Below are 22,094 nucleotides of genomic sequence, written 5' to 3'. Positions count from 1 at the left end.
TTTTTTGTTGTTGTTGTTGAGACGGAGACTCTCTTTGTCTCCCAGGCTGGAGTGCAGTGGTGCGATCTCGGCTCACTGCAAGCTCCGCCTCCCGGGTTCAACTGATTCTCCCGCCTCGGCCTCTTGAGTAGCTGGGACTACAGGCGCCCGCCACCACGCCTGGCTATTTTTTTCTATTTTTAGTAGAGACGGGGTTTCACCGTGTTAGCCAGGATGGTCTCGATCTCCTGACCTCGTGATCCACCCGCCTCAGCCGCCCAAAGTGCCGGGATTAGTGAGGCACCCTCCACTATTTATGGAGAATCTTTTGTTGCTGTTGTTGTTGTTGTTTTACTGTTATCACTACAAATTTTATTCAGAAACCGATCTTTGTGTTGTTGTGGTGGTTGTTGTGGTGGTGGTGGTGGTGGTGGTTTAAAAAATCCCCTTATGGTTAGGCCGGGCGCGGTGGCTCAAGCCTGTAATCCCAGCACTTTGGGAGGCCGAGACGGGCGGATCATGAGGTCAGGAGATCGAGACCATCCTGGCTAATACGGTGAAACCCCGTCTCTACTAAAAAATACAAAAAACTAGCCGGGCGAAGTGGCGGGTGCCTGTAGTCCCAGCTACTCGGGAGGCTGAGGCAGGAGAATGGCGTGAACCCAAGAGGAGGAGCTTGCAGTGAGCTGAGATCCGGCCACTGCACTCCAGCCTGGGAGACAGAGCAAGACTCCGTCTCAAAAAAACAAAAAAACAAAAAACAAAACAAAAAAATCCCCTTATGAACTGCTACACTTTCTAGCAACACTTTCTAGCAGACATAAGGTAAAAATGGGATGGCTCAGAATCGCCCAGATCCTTCACGACCTCTCGACCGCCTCCTGTCACGCTCCCGCCGCCGCGGCCTGGGCCACCGCCACCGCCACGACCACGGTCTCTAGACCCAGAACGACGCTCCCGGGATCGGCATCTTGATCTACGCTTCTTGCGACGCCGCCCGTACAGCTCCCGCCGCAGCTCTCTGGAAATGGGCTTCAAAGGCACGGAGCCGCAGGAGCCGCCCCGGGAGCATTCTCCGGTCTCATCCTGACGGCGGCAGGCTTCTCTGAAGTCCGTGTCAGGGGAGGGCTCGGCGGGGCTCGGCTGTCCGTTAAACCAACGGTTGTTCAAGTCAGTCACAGCCTTTTCCGCATCTGCCTCACGGCCACACTTGCCGTGCACGTTCCCCACCACGTGGTCTCCCTCCCAGCTTGTCACAGACGTTCGTCTCCTCAGCTTCCCCATACTTCTCCTCCATTTCTGTACAAATCTCCTCAAAACATTCATCACAGTGTTCCTGCATCTCAACACCGCTCACGGCACAGCGCAAACCGTCGGCCGACTGGGAAGAGTTTTGAGGGTTACGGGAAATGTTCAAGAGGGCAATGGTCTGGCTAAACGTCGGATTCCTGTGCAACCGAGAGCACCTGTCTCCATGACGACATGCTCCAACTTTGAAGTAAAATGAACAGCTGACTTTGTCTTTCTCGGTGCCAAAGATGGAGGCCGGACACTCCGCCGTGTCCCACCCGCCCACGCCCGCGGGAGACCTGTGGAGAATCTTCACTGCTGGGTCAAATATGTCATATGCTTCCTTTAAAAATCCACCAAAGGCCCCGAAGTAATGGACGTGTTTTTAATTAATCTAATATATAAATCATGCATCAGATATACTTCAAAACAGAGCAGCTAGCAGAACACCTTGAAAGATTCATTAGAACTTTTTTTTTTACAGACATGCAACTAAGTTAAATGTGTCAACTCAAAACTGAGATGAGAAATAGCAGGGTGCTTTCTAGATTGAGACTCAAGAACATGGGAATTCTAATCGTGTCTCTGTTTCTGACTGGTTTCATGACTTTAGTAATGTTTATGACATATTTCTAACTACTCTTCCTTCTGGCCAAAACCCAGAACAGCGTTTAATAGAGCATTTTAAGCTTCTAAGACAATGGCCCTAGTTCAGTTGACAGCAGTAAAGCGTTGCATTTGTAAATGTGAAGTTAGCTTGCCTGGATTCAAATCCTGGTCCCACCACAGCTGCTGCTTAACCTCGGGTTAATCCCCTACTGAAGAGCATTAGGTGGTCTTTTGCTATTATATATACTACCACAATGGACATCTTTTTACATATACATATATGTATGCATTTAAATAATTATATACACACACACACACACACACACACACATATATATATATTCCCAAAAGTAGACTTCTTCAATCTAAGATTAGGTAAATTTTATTTTATTTTATTTTATTAAATTACTTTTTATTTATGTTTATTTTGAGATAGAGTCTCACTCTGTTGCCCAGGCTGGAGTGCAGTGGTGCAAGCTCAGCTCACTGCAACTCCACCTCCTGGGTTCAAGCAGTTCTCCCTGCCTCAGCCTTCTGAGTAGCTGAGATTACAGGCATCTGTCACCGGGCCTACCTAATTTTTGTATTTTTTAGTAGAGACGGGTTTTCACCATGTTGGCCAGGATGGTCTTGAACTCCTGACCTCAGGTGATCTGCCCACCTTGGCCTCTCAAAATGCTGGGATTACAGACATGCGCCACCACACCTGGTCAGATTAGGTGAATTTTAAATTTTCAGGTATATTGCTAAATAGCCCTCCAAAGTCATTATACCAAATTTGTACTCCCACGGACGGTGTATGTAGGTTCCTAGTTCCGTACACCTTTCCCCACACTGTTAACTGGCAATTTTAAATTTTAAAAATTTTCATCAGTCTCAAAGTGGAAAGATGGAATCTCATTTTTTATTTTCTCACCTTTAATTTTAAGTAAAGATTGGCATCTTTTCATACTTTGGTAGCAATTAAGTTATAAAGATCCCATTCCCAATTTTCTGTTAGGTATTTTGTCTTTTGCTTATTGATTTGCAAAGCTCTCAGCTGATTAAGAGCTTTGTGAAACAGAAAATTTGGAAAGCAATTTTGATTAACTTTAATCATGAAGGATATTTATAAATTTGAAAACTTCATTGCACTTGGCATTACTGCCTGAGAAAAGGCAAAACCTCCCCAGACATGAACAGTGAAAATCCTTAGCTATGTAATACCAGACTTATTGCCATAATAATTGTAGAAATAATTTATATGTAAAGAAAAATGCAAAGAGGAGCCAGGCACAGTGACTCACACCTATAATCCAAGCACTTCGGGAAGCCGAGGCAGGTGGAGTGCTTCAGCCCAGGAGTTTGAGACCAGCCTGGGCCACATGTTGAAAACCCATCTCTACCAAAAATACAGAAAAATTAACTGGGCATGGTGGCACACACCTGTAGTCCCAGCTACTCAGGAGGCTGAGTTGGGAGGATCACCTGAGCTCAGGGAGGTTGAGGCTGCAGTGAGCCATGATTGTACCACTGCACTCCAGCCTGGGCAACAGAGTGAGACCCATCTCAAAAGAAAAGAAAGAAAGAATAGTATCGGTAAATCTAAAGAGTGATCCCTGCCTTTAAAAAGTTTATAGTAAAAGACGTAGAACACATTCACACAAAATGCTGAGACAACACGAGGAACTAGTACTGCAGGCCACACACGCTACAGCCTACCTCTAGTTGGAGTGATTAAAGAATGTCACTTAAAACACATGTTTGAATAGGCAGAAAGATTCAGAAGAACAAAGGTATGAATCAAGTGAGAGAGACAGTAAATAGACAAAGGTAAATGGATTAGAGGCCTGTATGGGGGACAGGGGAAAAGTTCAGCTATGAAAAGGTAGATTGGGGTCAAATTATTGAAGGCCTTGGCTGTCTGATTTAGCTTGCATTTTATGGTGAAGGAGCAACAATATTTTCAGGACTATTGACCTAATAAAATGAGCTTTTAGGATGATAATGTTGACATGTTAATAATAAAGGATGAATTAAAAATATTGTGTTGGGAAAAGGAATAACTAATATAGTCATACTTTCTATGGGAGAAAATCAACTAGTTTAAAGGAAAAGTGGCATGTATTTTCTTCAGTTTATAGTACCTAAAGCTTCTATAGAACTGATGCTGTATAATGATACCAAGAAAGACTGATCCAAACCCAGAATTTTTTGTGTATATAAGGAACATTTTAATACAATGCCTTTTTATAAACCTGTAATTCAACTTTCATATTCCTTCGCTCACTCATTCTGAAGATCACAAGCCTTTCCTTGTTGCATCTGGAATTCATACCAATTTTCTTACAGACCTGGAAATTCCAAACATACTATTGTCATTACACTTCATCTGTCATCCTTGGGAATGCCTTAATTTATTGTAATTTGGAGAAATGAGGTGATAGTAGAAAGAGCTCAGAATAATGGAAAGAAGGTGTTGGCTTCACAGAACTGGCAATTCTTTTCTTAGTTCATTTCCTTTACCTGTTGGTAAGGGTTAGTTATTAACGGAAGCCCCCTGTACTGCAACATGCAGCATTCACTCAACCAGTGTTTATTGAGCATATACAATGAGCCACGTACTGAGCCAAGCACTAAGGACAGTTTTTAAAAAATAGAGCTAGTCCTTGCTCTTATGAAACCTACAACCTGATGGGAGAAATATAAACAAGTCCACAACCTACTGCTGCTTCTCACATGTGACAAGGAGCTGGGCTCTCCCCTTGAAAGTCACCTACATGAACAATATAACTTTGTTTGCCCATCTTCAGTTGACTTCATGTACTCCTGTGCTTACATTTATTTGTGTACCGAGGTATTTAATCCACTTCTGATGGATATACGTGGATAGAAGGAATTAAAATAATAAATACTGGCAAGCTTGCTGTAAAATGCCAGATGTGCAGATGGCTATGGAGATCACCAAACAGTAAAACACAGAGTCGATCCTGTAGCACCGAAGAGATGCCATAGCTGCATTGGCAAAGGCATACTTTCTGAAGTGAATAATAAGTACTAGATTGATGGCCCAGAGGGTAGGTACTGTGGGAACTTAGAAAAGGAAGCATCATTTCCAGAAGGGGTGAGCTTTGTGCGGTGCCTCGAAGGATGGGGTGCATATGAATGGGTCGAGGAGATAGACTGTGTCGTAGGGGAGCCTGAGTTAGTGACAGCCAAGGAGAGAAACTCAACACAAACGGACTTGTGCAGAAAGAGTGGTCCTAGGGCTTCAGGCATGGCTAGAGCCATGGGGTCCCACAATTTCAGTTGATTCCTCTTTCTCCCTTCATCACCTGGCTCTGCTTTCCTCTACACTGGTTTCAGTCTCAGCCTGACTGCGCACAGTAGCCCCTCACATCTTCTGGCTTACATCCTACTCCCTAACCACCCCAACACAAAAGATAAGCTCTCTTTCTCAATAGTTCTAAACACACTCCTGTGATCCCCTGATTGGACCAATTTATATCATGTTCCTATCCCTGAGGCAATCACTGTAGCTGGGAGGAGAGAATTCACTGATTGGCCAGGTCTGGGCTATGTGTCCACCCACAGAACAGAAGCAGGTGAGGTCAGCTCCATCTGAGCCATATCAGAACCAGATCAGCTCCCCAGAGAAAAAAACTGTAATGAGGTCACCAGAAAAATAACAACTACAACAATCATCATTGCAAACACTCTAAAATAAAGAATTCACTATGTACCAGGTACTATTCTAAATAACTTTTACCTATTACTTATTTGCTCCTAACACCCCTGTCGGGTAGATAATCATATTATCCCCATTTTCAGATGGGGAAACTGAGACATGGGCCAGTAAATGGCAGACCAGGGAGTTAATCCAGGCCATCCCACTGCCGAGTCCATGGTCTTATCCACTGTGTTTACACTAAAATTGACTTCTCTACACTCAGAAAAGAACTAACCAGTTCAAGCTAACTAGCACTCAGACTCAGAAATGAGCAAAGTATATTTGGAGAACAACCAGAAGGCCAGCAATTCAGAAAGCCGGTAATTTTAGTTTCTTCTCACAGCCAGGAAACCAAATCCAGAAAGCTGGTAGACAGCTAGTGCTTATCTTCACCAGGCGGTGAAATTTTTATCAGACCCAGGAAACCACCAACTGAACTTCCAAGGAGAACAAAATAGTCACCACAGAAACCTGAATCATTCCCCAAAAGCTACCCCAGTCCAATTCTCTTGACAGCTTATGGTTTTCACTTTTACACAATTTACCAAGAACTGATTTCATAGCGATGCCTAATCCTCTTTTTCTCTCCTGCTTTGAAACATCATTCATGGAACATATATAAATCTTAGTTAAAACTAACAGTGCAGCGGCTGTGAGGGCCACGTCTCACAGCAGCCGCCCGGGCGGGGCATGGTGTTGGGCACCGGACCTGCCTCGCCTGTCTCAGGGATCCCAGGGTAAAGGCAGCAGTAATGCTAATGCTAGCAAGCAAACTGAAGGGTGACGATGGTCTCAAAGGGTCCCGGACAGCAGCCACAGCGTCCGACACGACTCGGAGGGTTTCTGTGACAGACAAATTGCTTGTTAAAGAGACTGCAGAACTTGAAGCTAATTTACCTTGTACATGTAAAGTGCATTTTCCTGATCCAAATAAGCTTCATTGTTTTCAGCTAACAGTAACCCCAGATGAGGGTTACTACCAGGGTGGAAAATTTCAGCTTGAAACTGAAGTTCCCGATGCGTACAACATGGTGCCTCCCAAAGTGAAATACCTGACCAAGATCTGGCACCCCAACATCACAGAGACAGGGGAAATATGTCTGAGTTTACTGAGAGAACATTCAATGGATGGCAGTGGCTGGGCTCCCACAAGAACATTAAAGGATGTCATTTGGGGATTAAACTCTTTGTTTACTGATCTTTTGAATTTTGATGATCCACTGAATATTGAAGCTGCAGAACATCATTTGCGGGACAAGGGGGACTTCCGGAATAAAGTGGATGACTACATCAAGCGTTATGCCAGATGATAAAAGGGGACGATTGCAGGCCCATGGACTGGGTTACAGTTTGTCTCTAATGTGAAATAGCAAGAGGTAGCCCCCTCTCCCGTCCTCATGCTCCCTCTCAGTCCCCTGGATTGCCCCAGTCCTGTGACCATGTTGCCCTGAAGAAGACCATCTTCACGACTGCTCATTGTAGATGGAGAATTCAACATAAATACAGCAAGAAAATGTGTTTGGGCTTCTGAAGAGTTATCTGCTTACCTTAGCATGTTTACTTTTTTGAACTTGTACTGTATAGGCTGTTGGTGAAATTCTTAAGAAGTTGTAATGAACTCAAAAAAAAAAACCTAACAACAATGCGTTTAAAAACACACACAGTCAAACGATTGCCAGTTTGGCATTGAGAAGCAGCAGACCCAGGCTTGAGCCTGTTTACTGTTCCTGATACAGAGAAAAGCAAGCACAGCTGAGAAAACGCCACAAAGCATTCTATAGCGACAGCTCGTGTGCTTCAGAAGAGAACTGGATACATTAGGAAAAGTTATTTTCCCTTTGATGTAGAATATGCTATCTTTTTAAATGGGAGTTAACTTTAAATAAATAAAATTCAGCCTGTAGGCTTCAGAAAACTAATGTTGTATTTGACAGTGTCATTTCTGTGATCCCTGAAAGCATTTGGGGAGTTAACTTGGGCCTTCATCATGACTTTCCTTCATGGCATGGAAAGCACATTATTTTTTGTATCTCTGTTTTATTGATTTCCCCTTACTTCCTCCCACATGTTCCCTCTGCCAGCGGTTATCTCTGCCCTTCTGCTCTCCCACATGCTGTGAGGCCAGGTGGGGTTTCCCCTGTGTCTTTGCCTGCAGGTGGTCCAAGCGCCGCTGCCTTCTTGCGCCATCCTTGTTTGAAAACCTCTTCCTGTACGGTCTTCGAAAAGAAGATAAGCCAAAGGCCCTGGACTTACCTTCAAGAAGAGATCAGAAACAGCCTCCTGTTCCTATGCTGAACCATTTGCAGAATGTGCAATTTGCAGTTAGCATTTTTTTTTTTTTTTTTTTTAGAGATGGGTCTTGCTGTGTTGTCCAGGCCGGTATCGAACTCTGCAGCTCAAGCAATCTGCCCTCCTCAGCCTCCCAAAGGGCTAGGATTACAGGCGCGGGCAACCGCGCTCAGCCTGCAGTTAGCATATTTTTAGTTGAACTTAGAGATGTTCCCCCTCCTTTCAGGACACAGAGTGTATGAGCCTGGTAGATGGACAAAACTGTTTTGTTTACTTTTGGGCTTTTTATTGCCCCAAAAGAGCCCTGAATAGTCAAATACCAGATGATTTGACACCCCCACCACCCAACCACCGTCCAAGATTTGGAAGTCTTTTTTCTTTTAAACAAAACTAATAGGCCGGGCGCGGTGGCTCATGCCTGTAATACCAGCACTTTGGGAGGCCGAAGTGGGTGGACCACCTGAAGTCAGGAGTTCAAGTCCAGCTCGGCCAACATGGTGAAACTCCATCTCTACTAAAAATACAAAAATTAGCCAGGTGTGGTGGCAGGTGCCTGTAATTCCAGCTACTTGGGAGGCTGAGGCAGGAGAATCACTTGAACCCTGGAGGCGGAGGTTGTGGTGAGCCGAGATCACGCCATAGCACTCCAGCCTGGGCAACAAGAGCAAAACTCCGTCTTAAAAAATAATAATAGTTTTATGTAAATGCATATGTAGAAACTTGAAATACAGTATGCCTTGCAACATAAGAAGAAACATTGATAAGTATTTTTTACCATAAGTGTCCATTTTGACCATTTTTAGTGTTTTAGGAATTGCTTTTGAAACTGATTATATTTGAAATATATAAGACTACAATTGGAGAATCCTTAATATTAAAAAGTTGCCATGATTAAAAAATTTTTCAGAATTTCTTGGTTAGTAAGATTTGGAAACTTAGAGCTTCTAGAGTTTATGTTTTTAGAACAAGAGGTGTGTTTGTGTGAAAGTGAGGTGGGGGTTCACAAAATGAATGCAAAATTGTGTGCACATATACGTATGTTTGCGTTCTAGAGAAAGCCTTGGTAGCTTTTAATCAATTCTCAAGAGGGTTCATGACACAAAGAATTCCCAATTTGCCCGTCTCACTTTCCTTCCCACCCCCACCCTCTCTTATGGGTAGTAGCTAGCTTGCTCTCTCCTGCCAGCTGCCTATTTATTTATCCCTTCCCAGATGAACTGTCCTTCTTGTTTTCTAACCAAGCCAAGCTGAGCAAGGAGAACTCAAGAGCTGGTGCCCTGGTGGGGAGGTCAGGTAGATGGCAAGACTGCTGGGAGCACCTCAGTGGGTGCCCTCCGGGTGAGCCGTTAGGAAGGTGGACGGCTTCCCCTGCCCAACCCTGACGAGGAAATGTGGGCAGTCCAAGATGCCACTCTGCAGTCAAACTTTTATTACACTGAGGATAAGTTGAAAGAGAGTGTCAAGGGGAAAGTGGAATTGGGTAGTGGCGTCCCATCGTTACCTGTTTTTTTCCAGTTACATTTTCTATTTGATGTTTTGGGGGATTTTTTTATTTTTTTATTTTTTATTTTTTGCTGCTTTCCTTAGTTTCTGTCTCCATTACAACATCCTAACACTCTAATTGGCTTTATATGGGACAAACAGGAGGTATTGCTTCTGGCAGGATGTGATTTTCTGTCCTGTTGATTGATGGATTAATTTTTATTGAGCACAGTGTGCTACCAGCGGAACCAAAAATCCAAGATACAATCCCAGCTCTAGGAGTTCATGTTCTAATAAAAGTAAGAAGCAACATATTCAAACATCCCTGTCTGTTTTTCTTGTCAGTATTCCCTTCTACTGAGACAACTACACAGATAATTTAGGACCCCAAAACATGCTTTAAAAAAGGAGCTGACTGTATCAGACAGCTGGGCGGAGGCAGTGGTTTCATCTGAAGAGAGTTTCAGTCATCATATTGGCTGGGTGGCTGCTCAATGCTGGACTTTAAAATAGTTAAACATTTTTCCAGATTTTTTTGGTTACATTCTTATGTCAAGTTAGATTAAACGAAGTTACAGTCTTGAACTGTGCAGTAGTTTAAACCCATACAGAAATCTCTTCACTAAAATACAACACAATACTATATAGCTCAATTTCATGAAGGCCTAATGATTTTCTAGAGTCATATTAAGAATGTTTCATTGTCTCTTCAGGTCTGTGATGTAAGGATCCATATGACCATTTTTTTCATAAATTAGCATCCCCCTCAAAGAAGTTTCCTTTCCCTGACTATTCTCTCTTAATCAAGGTCCGAAAAAGCCAGGAAACCCAGGTAATAGGTATTTTCCTATTTCCTCAGAGCAAATTTTCATGCTCAAATGAAAACATTGTTTCATCTCTGGATCAGTTACAATATTTCTGAGCCACCATTTCCTCATCTATAAGATAAAAAATGTTGGAGATGATCATTTTAAGTTTCCTTCCAGCTCTGAAGCACCCTGACACTCACAAGTTTTCTTGTATGATTTCTGATTTCATTTGTAACCTTACTCATTTCCAATAGAAGCTGCATAGGAGCAGGGTCTATGTCCATCTTGTTCAGGTATACACCTAGCTCCTAGCACAGGAAAGTAGGGCAGTAAATATAATGTGGATGAATAAATTATGTTCCAAGCGATGTGTGTTTTTGATGTGTATTTTTGCTGTAGCATGCCTCAAATCTTTCTATGGAAGAAAGCAGGGTCCATATTATAAATTCTTACCTTTTTTGGGATTTATTCTTACACCATATTTGAAATTCTTTCTTTTGCTCTGCCTGTGTGGCTATGGCTAAAATTCTGTCACCTCTTTCTCCTCCTTTTTCTTTTCGTGAACCCATTCTTTTGCAAACTGTTTCAGAAAAGGCCCCGACACACAGAACACAAGACTTCCCCTCAGGAAGCGGAGCTTGAGCTGCTGAGGAAGAAGGAAGCAAGGTCCTGGCGCCCACTGAGGCCGGCTCAGGCAGAGGAGGTCTCTGCTGCCACCAACCTACCAGCGGACGGTCGATCGAACAACACATGGAAGGAACAACATTCCTTGCTCTCCAGGCTAAAAACGTGAACCCATTCCCCCAAATAACGGTCTAATTCTGAAGAACTGGGAAAAAGGAACCCACCACTGCTCCAAAGGCTACCTAGACCCCGATCGTTGGCCACTGAGAGTCCCCAGCTGAGGGAAGAGTCAAAATACTTCCAACATGGTTAAATGTGCTGATTTTATTCTTTGCTAAAAAATCAGAGATTTAGGCCAGGCGCGATGCCTCACGCCTGTAATCCCAGCACTTTGGGAGGCCAAGGTGGGCAGATTACGAGGTCAAGAGATCAAGACCATCCTGGCTAATACGGTGAAACCCCGTCTCTACTAAAAATACAAAACTTAGCTGGGCGTGGTGGCGGCGCCTGTAGTCCCGGCTACTCGGGAGGCTGAGGCAGGAGAATCGCTTGAACCCGGCAGGCGGAGGTTGCAGTGAGCTGAGATTGCGCCACCGCAACAAAGCGAGACTCCGTCTAAAAAAAAAAAAACAAAAAAAACGAGAGATTTTCTCTAAACGTAAGGCTTATCCAGAACACTGAGATTTTGTGTGATAGGTAAACAGTAGGAAGTTAAGGGGTGGAATTATGAGGAGGGTCGGGGAGGAGTGGGAAATGAAGATGGGAGAAGAGATGAACCTGTGGCACTGAGTTTCTCCCTCTAAATGTCAGCCTGCAGCGTGGGCCTCGTGGTGCATTTGATAGGCAATACTGCTCTCTGGCGGCCAAGTAGGATGAGTGCAAGTTTCAATTAAATCCCCTTAAAATTTAGGGTCATTTTTTGTTATTTTAGATTTCACGTCCAGTTTTAAGAGTAGCTGCTTTTAAATCTTAAGAGGAAAACAAAATAGTCATTCTACCCAAGTGCATAACTTCTTATAAAAGCATGCATGTGCCTCTTCTCTCCCCTTCCTCACTGAGTTTTCCTTGATGTCCCCTTATACATAGGCACACTCTTTTGGGCCTTCCTAATAAACCCCCTGGTCGTGGGCCTTGGAGTCACGTAGGGAAGCTTAGAATTTGCATTACACCTCAGGCTCTGGCTACTTGAGGACCCAGTGGGAAAAGCACAAGATGATAAGTTGCCCTCACTGTTCCCTCGATGAGAAGGCCCTTCCCTTACTCCTTCACAAGGCTAGTTCTTCCCCAGGTTGCTCAGCCCAGAGGCCACCTGGCTAGAGCAGTCCCACCTCACTGACACCTTCCCGCAGTATCCACATCCAGCACATTATCATTCTGTCGGCTTCATACAGCTCATCACACCTCAAAATTATCTTTTTGCTTTACTCATTTAATGTCTCTCTCTCCCACCACCCCATCACAATATAAGCTTTGTAACAGCAGAGACCTTGTCCATTTTTTTTCACTTATATGTCTCCAAACCCTAGAAATTTGGCAGGTTCTTGGCACACAGTAGGCTCTAAATAAATATTTCTGAATAAATGATAGAGAATATTTAACTTCTAAGCTTTCTCTTCCAATAGCAATCTTTTTGTCTAACACCTTACCATCTCCAGCATTCGAAAGGTGGGACATGACATTATGGGCAGCATTCCACTAGGGAATTAAAAGGCGTGAAATCTCCCCATGCATCAGTAGAGGCAGCAGACTAGCATTGTAAATTCCCAGTACTGGGTTTCATTTAATTTTTAAAAGTCTGATTAGGGCCTGGCCCAATGGCTCACACCTGTCATCCCGGCAATTTGGGAGGCTGAAGTAAGAGGATTAACTGAAGATGGGAGTTCGAGACCAGCCTGACCAACATGGAGAAACCCTGTCTCTACTAAAAATACAAAATTAGCCGGGCATGGTGGTGCATGCCTGTAATCCCAACTACTCAGCAGGCTGAGGCAGGAGAATCGCTTAAACCCGGGAGGTGGAGGTTGCGGTAAGCTGAGATCACGCCACTGCATCCCAGCCTGGGCAGCAAGGATGAAACTTTGTGTCCAAAAAAATAAAAATAAAAGTCTGATTATATATGTTTCTCCTTGTCTACTCAGCAAAAAGTCGCAGTGTAGGTAGGTACAATCTTCTAAAACAATAATATACAGAAGAGAAATAGAAATAGCATAATCAAATAGCAACTGGTAGTTTCATTTAACTTAATTGATTTAATAAATGGCAAACTTATGAGTACATATCATTGTACCAGGAAGGTTTTCAAGAGTACTGTACATTTTTGGGGTAATATCAGTATATGCTATGTTGTAGTGACCACAATGCCTGCCTCCATTTCTCAGTGTTTTTGACTTAGTCGCAGAACCATTTTAGAAGACCTGTTTTGATAGCCTACTTAGATCAGGGCTTCGTTTTTTTTGGGTTTTTTTTTTTTTTTTTTTTTTTTTGTCTCCTTTATCATTCCTTTTTTTCCCATATGAAATATAAAATGGCATTCCAGTGGATGAAGCAAAACAATTTTGAGCTGTTCTGGTTAAAGCCATGTTAGGGACACCAAAACCTGCCCAGTGGGCTTCCTTTACCATTCTCCTCTCCCTTTCTTCCCCCCTCTCATCATGAGAACCCCCAAGTTCCCTCTGTCAAGCCACAGGGCTTCTGAACCCAGATAGAAACCAACTGGCTTACTGTCCTATTCTACTGTCCTATTAAAATGCCAATATTTGAAATACTCTGCTATTCTATTACTCTGGTGACAGAGCAGAAACTAACTTATTAAACAAGCTAGCGTGTGACTTCTGTACCTGTGCTCAGTCAATAGACATTTGTGGAGTGTGTTCTCACTGCGTGTCAGGCTCTGCTAAGTACAAGGAATACCTGTGAAATGGGCAGGGCCTTTGCCTTCACAGAGGTCAGTGCAGTGAGAGATACTGATAGTACAATGTACCAAATACGATGATAGGGTGAACACAGAGGGGAATATTGAATATGTGCTGATCCACCCAGCAGGAGTGTGGTGGATCAGGGAAGGTTTGCTTGTTGGAGGTGGTGATATAGTTATAGACCTGTGAAAAGCTTGGAGAGGAGTTTTCCAGCTAAGAGGATAACACGTACCCACAGGCCCCATGGCTCATCTGAGGGACTGGAAGGAGCTCTGTTTCAATGGAGCATGAAATACAGGGTGTCTGAGCAGTGAGAGGAGAGAAAGATGAAGCTACAGAGGTGAGCAGAGTCCGCATCACAAAGCGTCTTGTAAGTCATTGCCAAGAGTCTGAACTTTAGCTGGAGGGCAACGTAAAGCTGTTGCAAGATTGTAATCAGGGAAATGATGTGATAAATTCAGCTGTAGCGTGAAGAATGGCAGCAAGACTGATCAATGAGATCAATGTGGAGAATGTTGTAGTCATCGAGATGACGGACGATGGTGGTCTGAATCAGAAAATGGCCATTGAGATGGAGAAGATGGATGGATTCAAGAGATATGTGAAAGCTGGAATCAGCAAGACTTCCTTGATTGAGTATGAGGCATGAGGGTAGGGGAAAGGAAAGGATAATGCCCAGGTTTCTGGCTTGAGCCATTGAGTGGATGGTGATTCCTTCACCAATATAAGGGCATTAATATGGCCAGAAAGATAATGAGTTTTATTTTGGACATGTTGTGGGACATGTCTATAAGACAATTAAGTGGAAATAGAGTGCAGTTGTGTATAAGGATATGAAGCTCAGAAAAACTATTGACTAAAGATTAAGATTCAGGAGTTATTAGCATACATGGTAGGTGGTACTTGAAGACATGAAAATACATAAGATATCCAGAAGATTTTGTAGAGAAATAGAGGATCTAGAATAGAACCTTATAGGACAAGCACATATGTAAGGGGTAAGCAGAAGACAGGCCCCAAAGGAAACAGAGAAAAAAGAAGAACAGAGGTAGAAAACAAATTATTGGAAGCCAAAGGAAAAGAGTGTTTCGAGGAGATAGTTGTTGACTATGTTGAATTTTGCTGAGAAACAATTAGGAACCGTTCTTTGAATTTAGGAAGAAGGCAGTCATTAGTGACCTTGGTGAAAATAGTCTCAGTGGAAGTAATAAGAGTAGAAATCACATTGCCATAGGGTCAAAGGAAGGGGGGAACGTAGAAACAATAGTGCAAACAGTTCTTCGGAAGCTTGCTGTGAAAGGAAAGCAAGAGAGATGGTCGGCGGGGCTCGGTGGCTCATGCCTATAAACCTAGCACTTTGGGAGGCTGAGGTGGGTGCATCACCTGAGGTCAGGAGTTTGAGACCAGCCTGACCAACGTGGCAAAACCTCGTCTCTACTAAAAATACACACATTAGCTGGATGTGGTGGTGGGCGCCCATAATCCCAGCTACTTGGGAGGCTGAAGCAGGAGAATCACTTGAACCCCGGGGCGGGGTGCGGAGGTTGCAGTGAGCCAAGATCACGCCACTTCACTCCAGCCTGGGCAAAAGAGCAAGGCTCTGTCTCAAAAAAAAAAAAAAGAAAAAAAGAGAGAGAGAGGTGGTGATAAAGGAACAGAAACATGAGGTCAAAGCAGGGTTTTTTGTTTTTTTAATTCAAGAGACTTGAGTGTGTAGAAATATTTATAGAAAAGACAGTGTTGTCGTATTAATTTTACAGAACCTCAAAGAGGTTAGGCAACTTGCCCCAAAGTCACACAACCAGCAGAGTTAGGATGCAAACCCAGGTCTGTCTGACTAGAGTAAATACAAACATAAAGAGTGTACAACGTGGCTGTAAGTACTGGCTTCTCAATAGAATTCACTGGATCAGAATCATATTCCAATTAGCACTAGTAGAAAAAATATATATGTCATGTTTTCAGCCCTATTAAGAGACCAGGAACGAGTTGATGGGTGCAGCACAGCAACATGGCACAAGTATAGATATGTAACAAACCTGCACGTTATGCACATGTACCCTAGAACTTAAAGTATAATAATAATAATAAATTAAAAAAAAAAAAAAAGAGAGACCAGGAAACTGAAGCTAAAAGTAAGCATCTGGCTTAAGCTTACATACCTCACTATTGGCAAATCAGGTCCAGGGGAGTTCACTGCTGTCTGTCTTCTTATATTCTACCTTTCCTAACATTTCTGCTTGGTAAAGGAGCCAATCTGGAGTCGGAGAACAAAGCATAAAGTATCTTAGTATCACAACTGATTGGATGATGCTATTTAGATTTGCCATATACATGTCTGTATCCCAGCAAGAGAAACTGCCAACAGAGTAAACAAACAACCTACAGAATGAGAGAAAATGTTTGCAAACTATGTATCCAACAAAGGTTCAGTATGCAGAATCTATAAGGAACTTAAACAACTCAACAAGGAAAAACCACATAACACTATTAAAAAGTGGGCAAAAGAACCAGGTGTGGTGGCTCACGCCTATAATCCCAGCACTTTGGGAGGCTGAGGCGGGCAGATCACAAGGTCAGGAGATTGAGACCATCCTGGCTAACACGGTGAAATCCCATCTCTACTAAAAATACAAAAAATTAGCCGGGCGTGGTGGCAGGCACCTGTAGTCTCAGCTACTCAGGAGGCTGAGGCAGGAGAATGGCATGAACCCGGGAGGCGGAGCTTGCAGTGAGTGGAGTTGGGCCACTGCACTCCAGCCTGGGTGACGGAGCAAGACTCCGTCTCAAAAAAAAAAAAAAGTGGGGCAAAAGACATAAACAGAAACTTTTCAAAAGACATCCAAGAAGCCAACAAACATATGAAAAAATGTTCAACATCACTAATCATCAGAGAAATGCAAATCAAAACCACAATGAGATATCATCTCAGCCGGGCGCGGTGGCTCACGCCTGTAATGCCAGCACTTTGGGAGGCCGAGGCAGGCAGACAATGAGGTCAGGATTTCGAGGCCAGCCTGGCCAACATGGTGAAACCCCGTCTCTACCAAAAATACAAAAAATTAGCTGGGTGTGGTGACACACACCTGTAGTCCCAGCTACTTGGGAGGCTGAGGCAGAAGAATCACTTGTACCCAGGAGGTGGAGGTTGCAGTGAGCCGAGATCGCGCCATGGCACTCCAGCCAGGGCAACAGAGTGAGACTCCATCTCAAAAAAAAAAAAAAAAGAGAGAGAGAGAGATCATCCTACCCTTGACAGAATGGCTTTTAAAAGCCAGAAAATAACAGACGCTGGCAAGGTTGGGGAGAAAAAGAAGCACTTACATACTATTGGTGGGAATGTAAAAGAGTTCAGCCACTGTGGAAAGCAGTTTTATTTCTCAAAGAACTTAAAACAGAACCACTACTCAACCCAGCAATTAGATTATATGCTCAAAGAAAAATAAATCATTCTTGAAAAAGACACATGCACTCATACATTAATCATAGCACTATTCAGAACAGAAAAGACATGGAATCAACCTAGGTACCCATCAACAATGGGTTGGATAAAGAAAATGTGGTACGTGTATGCCATGGAATACTATGCAGCCATAAAAAGAACAAAATCGTGTCCTTTACAGCAACATGGATGTATCTGCAGGCCATTATGCTAAGCAAATTAGCAGAGGAACAGGAAGCCAAATACTGCATCATGTTCTCACAAGTAGGAACTAAACATTGGGTACACATGGACATAAAGATGAGAACAACAGAGCCAGGCGCAGTGGCTCATGCCTGTAATCCCAGCACTTTGGGAGGCCAAGGTGGGCAGATCACGTGAGGTCAGGAGTTTGAGACCAGCCTTGCCAACATGGAGAAACCCCGTCTCTACTAAAAATACAAAAATTAGTCTGGTGTGGTGGCACATGCCTGTAATGCCAGCTACTTGGGAAGCTGAGATAGAATGTTTGAACCCAGGAGGCAGAGGTTGCAGTGAGCCAAGATCATGCCATTGAACTGCAGCCTGGGCAACAAGAGCAAAACTCCGTGTCAAAAAAAAAAAAAAGATGAGAACAACAGACACTGGGGACTACTAGAAGCAGGAGAGAGGAAGGGGGACAGGGGCTGAAAAACTACCTACTGGGTACTATGCTCAGTACCCAGTAGGCAGTGGAAGTAATAGGAGTAGAAGTCAATGATTCTGGGTGATGGGGTCTTTCATACCTCAAACCTCGGTGTCATGTAATAAACTCACGTAACAAACCTGCACACATATCCCCTAAATCTGAAATAAAAGTTGATATTATATTTTTAAAAATTTTATCTGGGATAAAATTTTATGGTATTTCTCACACATACTCCCACACTCACAGTACCTGCAAACACTAATGAAAATATGCAACTAAAATCTAACCCAGTAATTGCACTCCTGGACATTTATGCCAGAGAAAAGAAAACACATTTCCACAAACACATGAATGCTCATAGTGGCTGTATTTGTAACAGCAAAAAAAGTAATCAGCATCGATGTCTTTCAACAGGTGACTGGTTAAATAAACTGTGGTGTAGGCCGGGCTCAGTGGCTCAAGCCTGTAATCCCAGCACTTTGGGAGGCCGAGATGGGCAGATCACAAGGTCAGGAGATCGAGACCATGCTGGCTAACACGGTGAAACCCCGTCTCTACCAAAAATACAAAAAATTAGCCAGGCGTGGTGGCGGGCATCTGTAGTCCCAGCTACTCAGGAGGCTGAGGCAGGAGAATGGCATGAACCCGGGAGGTGGAGCTTGCAGTGAGCTGAGATCCGGCCACTGCACTCCAGCCTGGGTGACAGAGCGAGACTCCGTTTTAAAAAAAATAAAAATAAAAATAAACTGTGGTGTATACATCCCAGGAAATACTACTCTGTAATCAAAAGGAGCAAACAATTGATACACACAAGTTGGATATATGTCCAGGGAATTTTGCTGGGTAAAAAAGAAAGCCCATTCCAAAACATTACACGCTATATGATTCCATTTACATAAAATGACACACTTTACCAGAGATAGCAGATTAGTGGTTGCCCTGGGTCGTATTGGGATGGGGAATTGGGAGGAAAGTAGATGTGGTTATAAAAGGTCAAGAACTATTCAATATCTTGATCGAATTGGTTGACACATGAATCTACGTGGGTGATAAAATTGTATAGAGCTTAATACACACACAAACGAATTAAAGTAAAACTGTGGAAACGCAAATAATAGGAGTGGATTGTATTGATGTCAATATCTTAGTTGCAATATATCATAGTTTAGCAAAATGGTAGCATTGGAGGATACTGGGCAAAGTGTACAAGGGACCTTTTAGTATTGTTTCTTACAACTGCATATCAAAATTATCTCAATAAAAATTGTAAAAAAAAAAAAAAACTAGCTAATAAAATAAAAAAAGAAAAAAATCCATGTCACTCTTTGTGAGACCAAAGTGGTCTAAAAACTGCTCAGCATGCTAACATGTGAATAAGTAGAACTGTGACGGTATATACTAAGCCTATCCTATGTTATAGTTCTAGAAAAAAGTAACAAAATCGGCAGTTTTTCAATTCAGTCTCAGTGTCTTTGACTTGGTTAAACAAATGTGTAATTATTGCCAAAGTTTTCCTCGGGGAAATGAATATATCAGTTTTGCACTTCTTGTATGGTTTACCAAAAAATTGAGTAACTGCAGATTGCATAATTGAAGGAAGTTTTGAAAATGAAAGCTGTAGGCGGGTGCAGTGGCCCACGCCTGTAATCTCTGCACTTTGGGAGACCGAGGCAGGCAGATCACCTGAGGTCAGGAGTTTGAGACCAGTCTGGCCAACATAGTGAAACTCTGTCTCTACTGAAAAATACAAAAAAAATTAGCTAGGCATGGTGCCATGCGCCTGTAATCCCAGCTACTAGGGAGGCTGAGGCAGCAGACTCTCTTGAACCCAGGGGGCGGAAGTTGCAGTGAGCCGAGATCGCGCCACTGCACTCCAGCCGTACAGAGTGAAACTGTGACTCTAAAGGAAGTATTCACAATATCTATTCAGAGAGATCGTTTTCCATAAGTCTCTCAAGTTTCTACATGTCTTGTGAGACACAGAGGCCTCTGTTTTCAAGGATTTTGTACAGCAAGTAGCCTTGAAATACAGAAATAATGTCTCCCTTCAGAGCAAAGGGCAGGCATGCTTACTGCCCGTTATAAAAGATTCAGGTTTTTTAAGCTTAGAGTTCTTCTCCTAGAGCACAATCCACCATTTGCTGGCACCCCTTGAAACTTCAGGCCAGGGGAACTGTACAAATGTACTAATGCTCATGCTGCTGGCTGAGCCACGAGTAATAATGCCCTTCACCTCGGACCCAGAAGTCTAATGTCTTCTGCCAGCATCCAGAAGCTTGGAAATAGAGCAGAATCACAGATCCATTACAGGTCTTCAAACCTTATACGAGTTAAAGATTAAATGAGTTTGTTCATTTATTTATTTATTTTTTATTTTATTTTATTTTATTTTATTTTATTTATTTATTTTTTTGAGATGGAGTCTAACTCTGTCACCCAGGCTGGAGTGCAGTGGCATGATCTGGGCTCACTGCAACCTCCACCTCCCAGGTTCAAGCGATTTTCCAGTCTCACCCTCCAGAGTAACTGGGATTACAGGCGCACACCACCATGCCCAGCTAATTTTTTGTATTTTAGTAGAGACAAGATTTCACCATGTTGCCCAGGCTGGTCATGAACTCCTGAGCTCAGGCAATCCACCTGCCTCAGCCTCCCAAAGTTCTAGGAGTATAGGTGTGAGCCACCAAGCCCGGCCACGAGTTTGTTCATTTAAAATGCTTAGCACAGCCAAGCACAGTGGCTCACGCCTGTAACCCCAATACTTTGGGAGACCGAGGCAGATGGATCACTAAGTCAAGAGATCAAGACCATCCTGGCCAACATGGTGAAACTCCATCTCTATTAAAAATACAAAATTAGCCAGATGTGGTGGTGCATGCCTATAGTTCCATTACTCAGGAGGCTGAGGCCAAAGAATTGCTTGAACCTGGGAGGCAGAGGCTGCAGTGAGCCAAGATCACACCACTGCACTCCAGCTTGGGCGACAGGCAGGACTCTGTCTCAAAAAAAAAAAAATGCTTAGCACAATTCTTGGTACTTGGTAAACTTTCAATAAATGCCCGCTGTACTTACATTATAAACATCAAAATATAGGTGTGCCCCTGGGAGAGCCACGTAAATAAAAGTGTGTGTGTATGCTTGAAATCCCCCAAGCAGGAATTTAGTCCTGTGGGTTAAGGTTTTATATTTCAAAGTGTATACCTTTACATATTCCAGGTACAAGGGCCCACAGGGAGATTACTTACATAGCTGTTCTTTGCTATGAACACCTCATAACCTATCAACATCCCCTGGTAATCAATGTTCATTTCTCATAGCAGAGCCCGGCAGGGAAATCTTAGGAGGTGTGCATTTTATGATTGGAAGAGAGATTTTGAATATGAGTTGTTGTCCAGGTAAACAGACTTGAGTGGGACCAAGAATCTCATCATGAGAACATGGTCAGTATTTGTCTTGCTCACAACTTTATTCCCGACATCTAGCACAAGGTCTAGCGCATAGCAGAAGCTTAGAAAAGATTTGAGTGAGTGAATTTCTATGACAGAAGGAAATTCAGGGGAGTCTCTCCTTTCCTTGGCCATCCAGAAATAGATGTCTGAGTTATTGAAGTGCCCCTGTCCTCAAATTATCCCTGCCAAACTTGGCAACCATTTTACCTACTCAAAAGAAACTCCATCAAAAGTCTAAGATAAAAAGAAGTGATAAAATAACAAAACAAACTTTTGACCCACTTTGTTGTGCATTGAAAGGCACACTTTGGCAGACAAAAAGGCTCAGTGCTATGTAATTGTCATCAGTGTTTCACTTAATATTTTAATGAGCTGAGCAACTGACATTTTGACTGAACACATGCCTTTGGTGGCTCTTGTTGCTAAGCAAAAAAGTGCATAAAAGGCTTGTTGTCCTTTTTTTAAAAAAAAAAATAATTTCTTAAAACGTAAATACATCCCAACTGCCACTTGGATTTATACAGAGACAATTCCTGTCATCCTTCCTCCTTCCTTCCCAAGCCAGCTCTTCTCATCGCTTCCTCTCCTCCCGCAGAGTTGCTGAGTTGGGTTCCACGCTCCTCTGCTGGTTCCTGGATTCAGAGCAGATCCTTCTGAGCCAGGACATGTCTGCCAGGACAGGCAGTGCCATTTTTAGCTATTTCTCTCTTCTCTTCTCCTCAACCTTCCACAGAACAACATTTGTACATTTATTTTAATATTCCTTCTTCTTTCAATTCAGCTGGCTGTCTTCCGTTTTCTCTGCATCTGACACTTCTCTCCACTTGCTC

At 43.1% G+C, this 22,094-nt stretch overlaps 1 protein-coding gene and 1 pseudogene across 4 annotated transcripts; one reads left to right on the top strand and one right to left on the bottom strand.

The window, feature by feature from the left end:
* Window positions 1-820: 820 nt before the first annotated feature.
* Window positions 821-4,870, bottom strand: LOC112628049 (annotated as a pseudogene). Its single transcript, XR_003120262.1, has 2 exons — window positions 4,823-4,870; window positions 821-1,612 (listed from the first exon to the last, which is right to left on the bottom strand). The product of XR_003120262.1 is annotated as a splicing factor U2AF 35 kDa subunit-like (transcript).
* A 1,369-nt stretch (window positions 4,871-6,239) lies between these two features.
* LOC112627840 (NEDD8-conjugating enzyme UBE2F-like) lies at window positions 6,240-7,213 on the top strand. Of its 3 annotated transcripts, none has more exons than XM_025390540.1 (2): window positions 6,278-6,321; window positions 6,456-7,213. In XM_025390540.1, the coding sequence occupies exons 1-2, from the start codon at window positions 6,278-6,280 to the stop codon at window positions 6,895-6,897; spliced, it is 486 nt and encodes a 161-aa protein (XP_025246325.1). In that variant the 3' UTR covers window positions 6,898-7,213. The 3 variants fall into 3 exon arrangements, with proteins under 3 accessions (XP_025246324.1, XP_025246325.1, XP_025246326.1); XM_025390541.1 differs by lacking the exon at window positions 6,278-6,321 and having other exon boundaries at window positions 6,340-6,462; window positions 6,559-7,213; XM_025390539.1 differs by having other exon boundaries at window positions 6,240-7,213.
* The last annotated feature ends 14,881 nt before the right edge of the window (window positions 7,214-22,094 follow it).

Source organism: Theropithecus gelada, chromosome 7a (genome assembly GCF_003255815.1).
Source record: "Theropithecus gelada isolate Dixy chromosome 7a, Tgel_1.0, whole genome shotgun sequence".
NCBI classification, from domain to species: domain Eukaryota; kingdom Metazoa; phylum Chordata; class Mammalia; order Primates; family Cercopithecidae; genus Theropithecus; species Theropithecus gelada.
The sequence above is the reverse complement of the archived record's forward strand: the minus strand, read 5'-3'. Positions and strand labels throughout refer to the sequence as shown.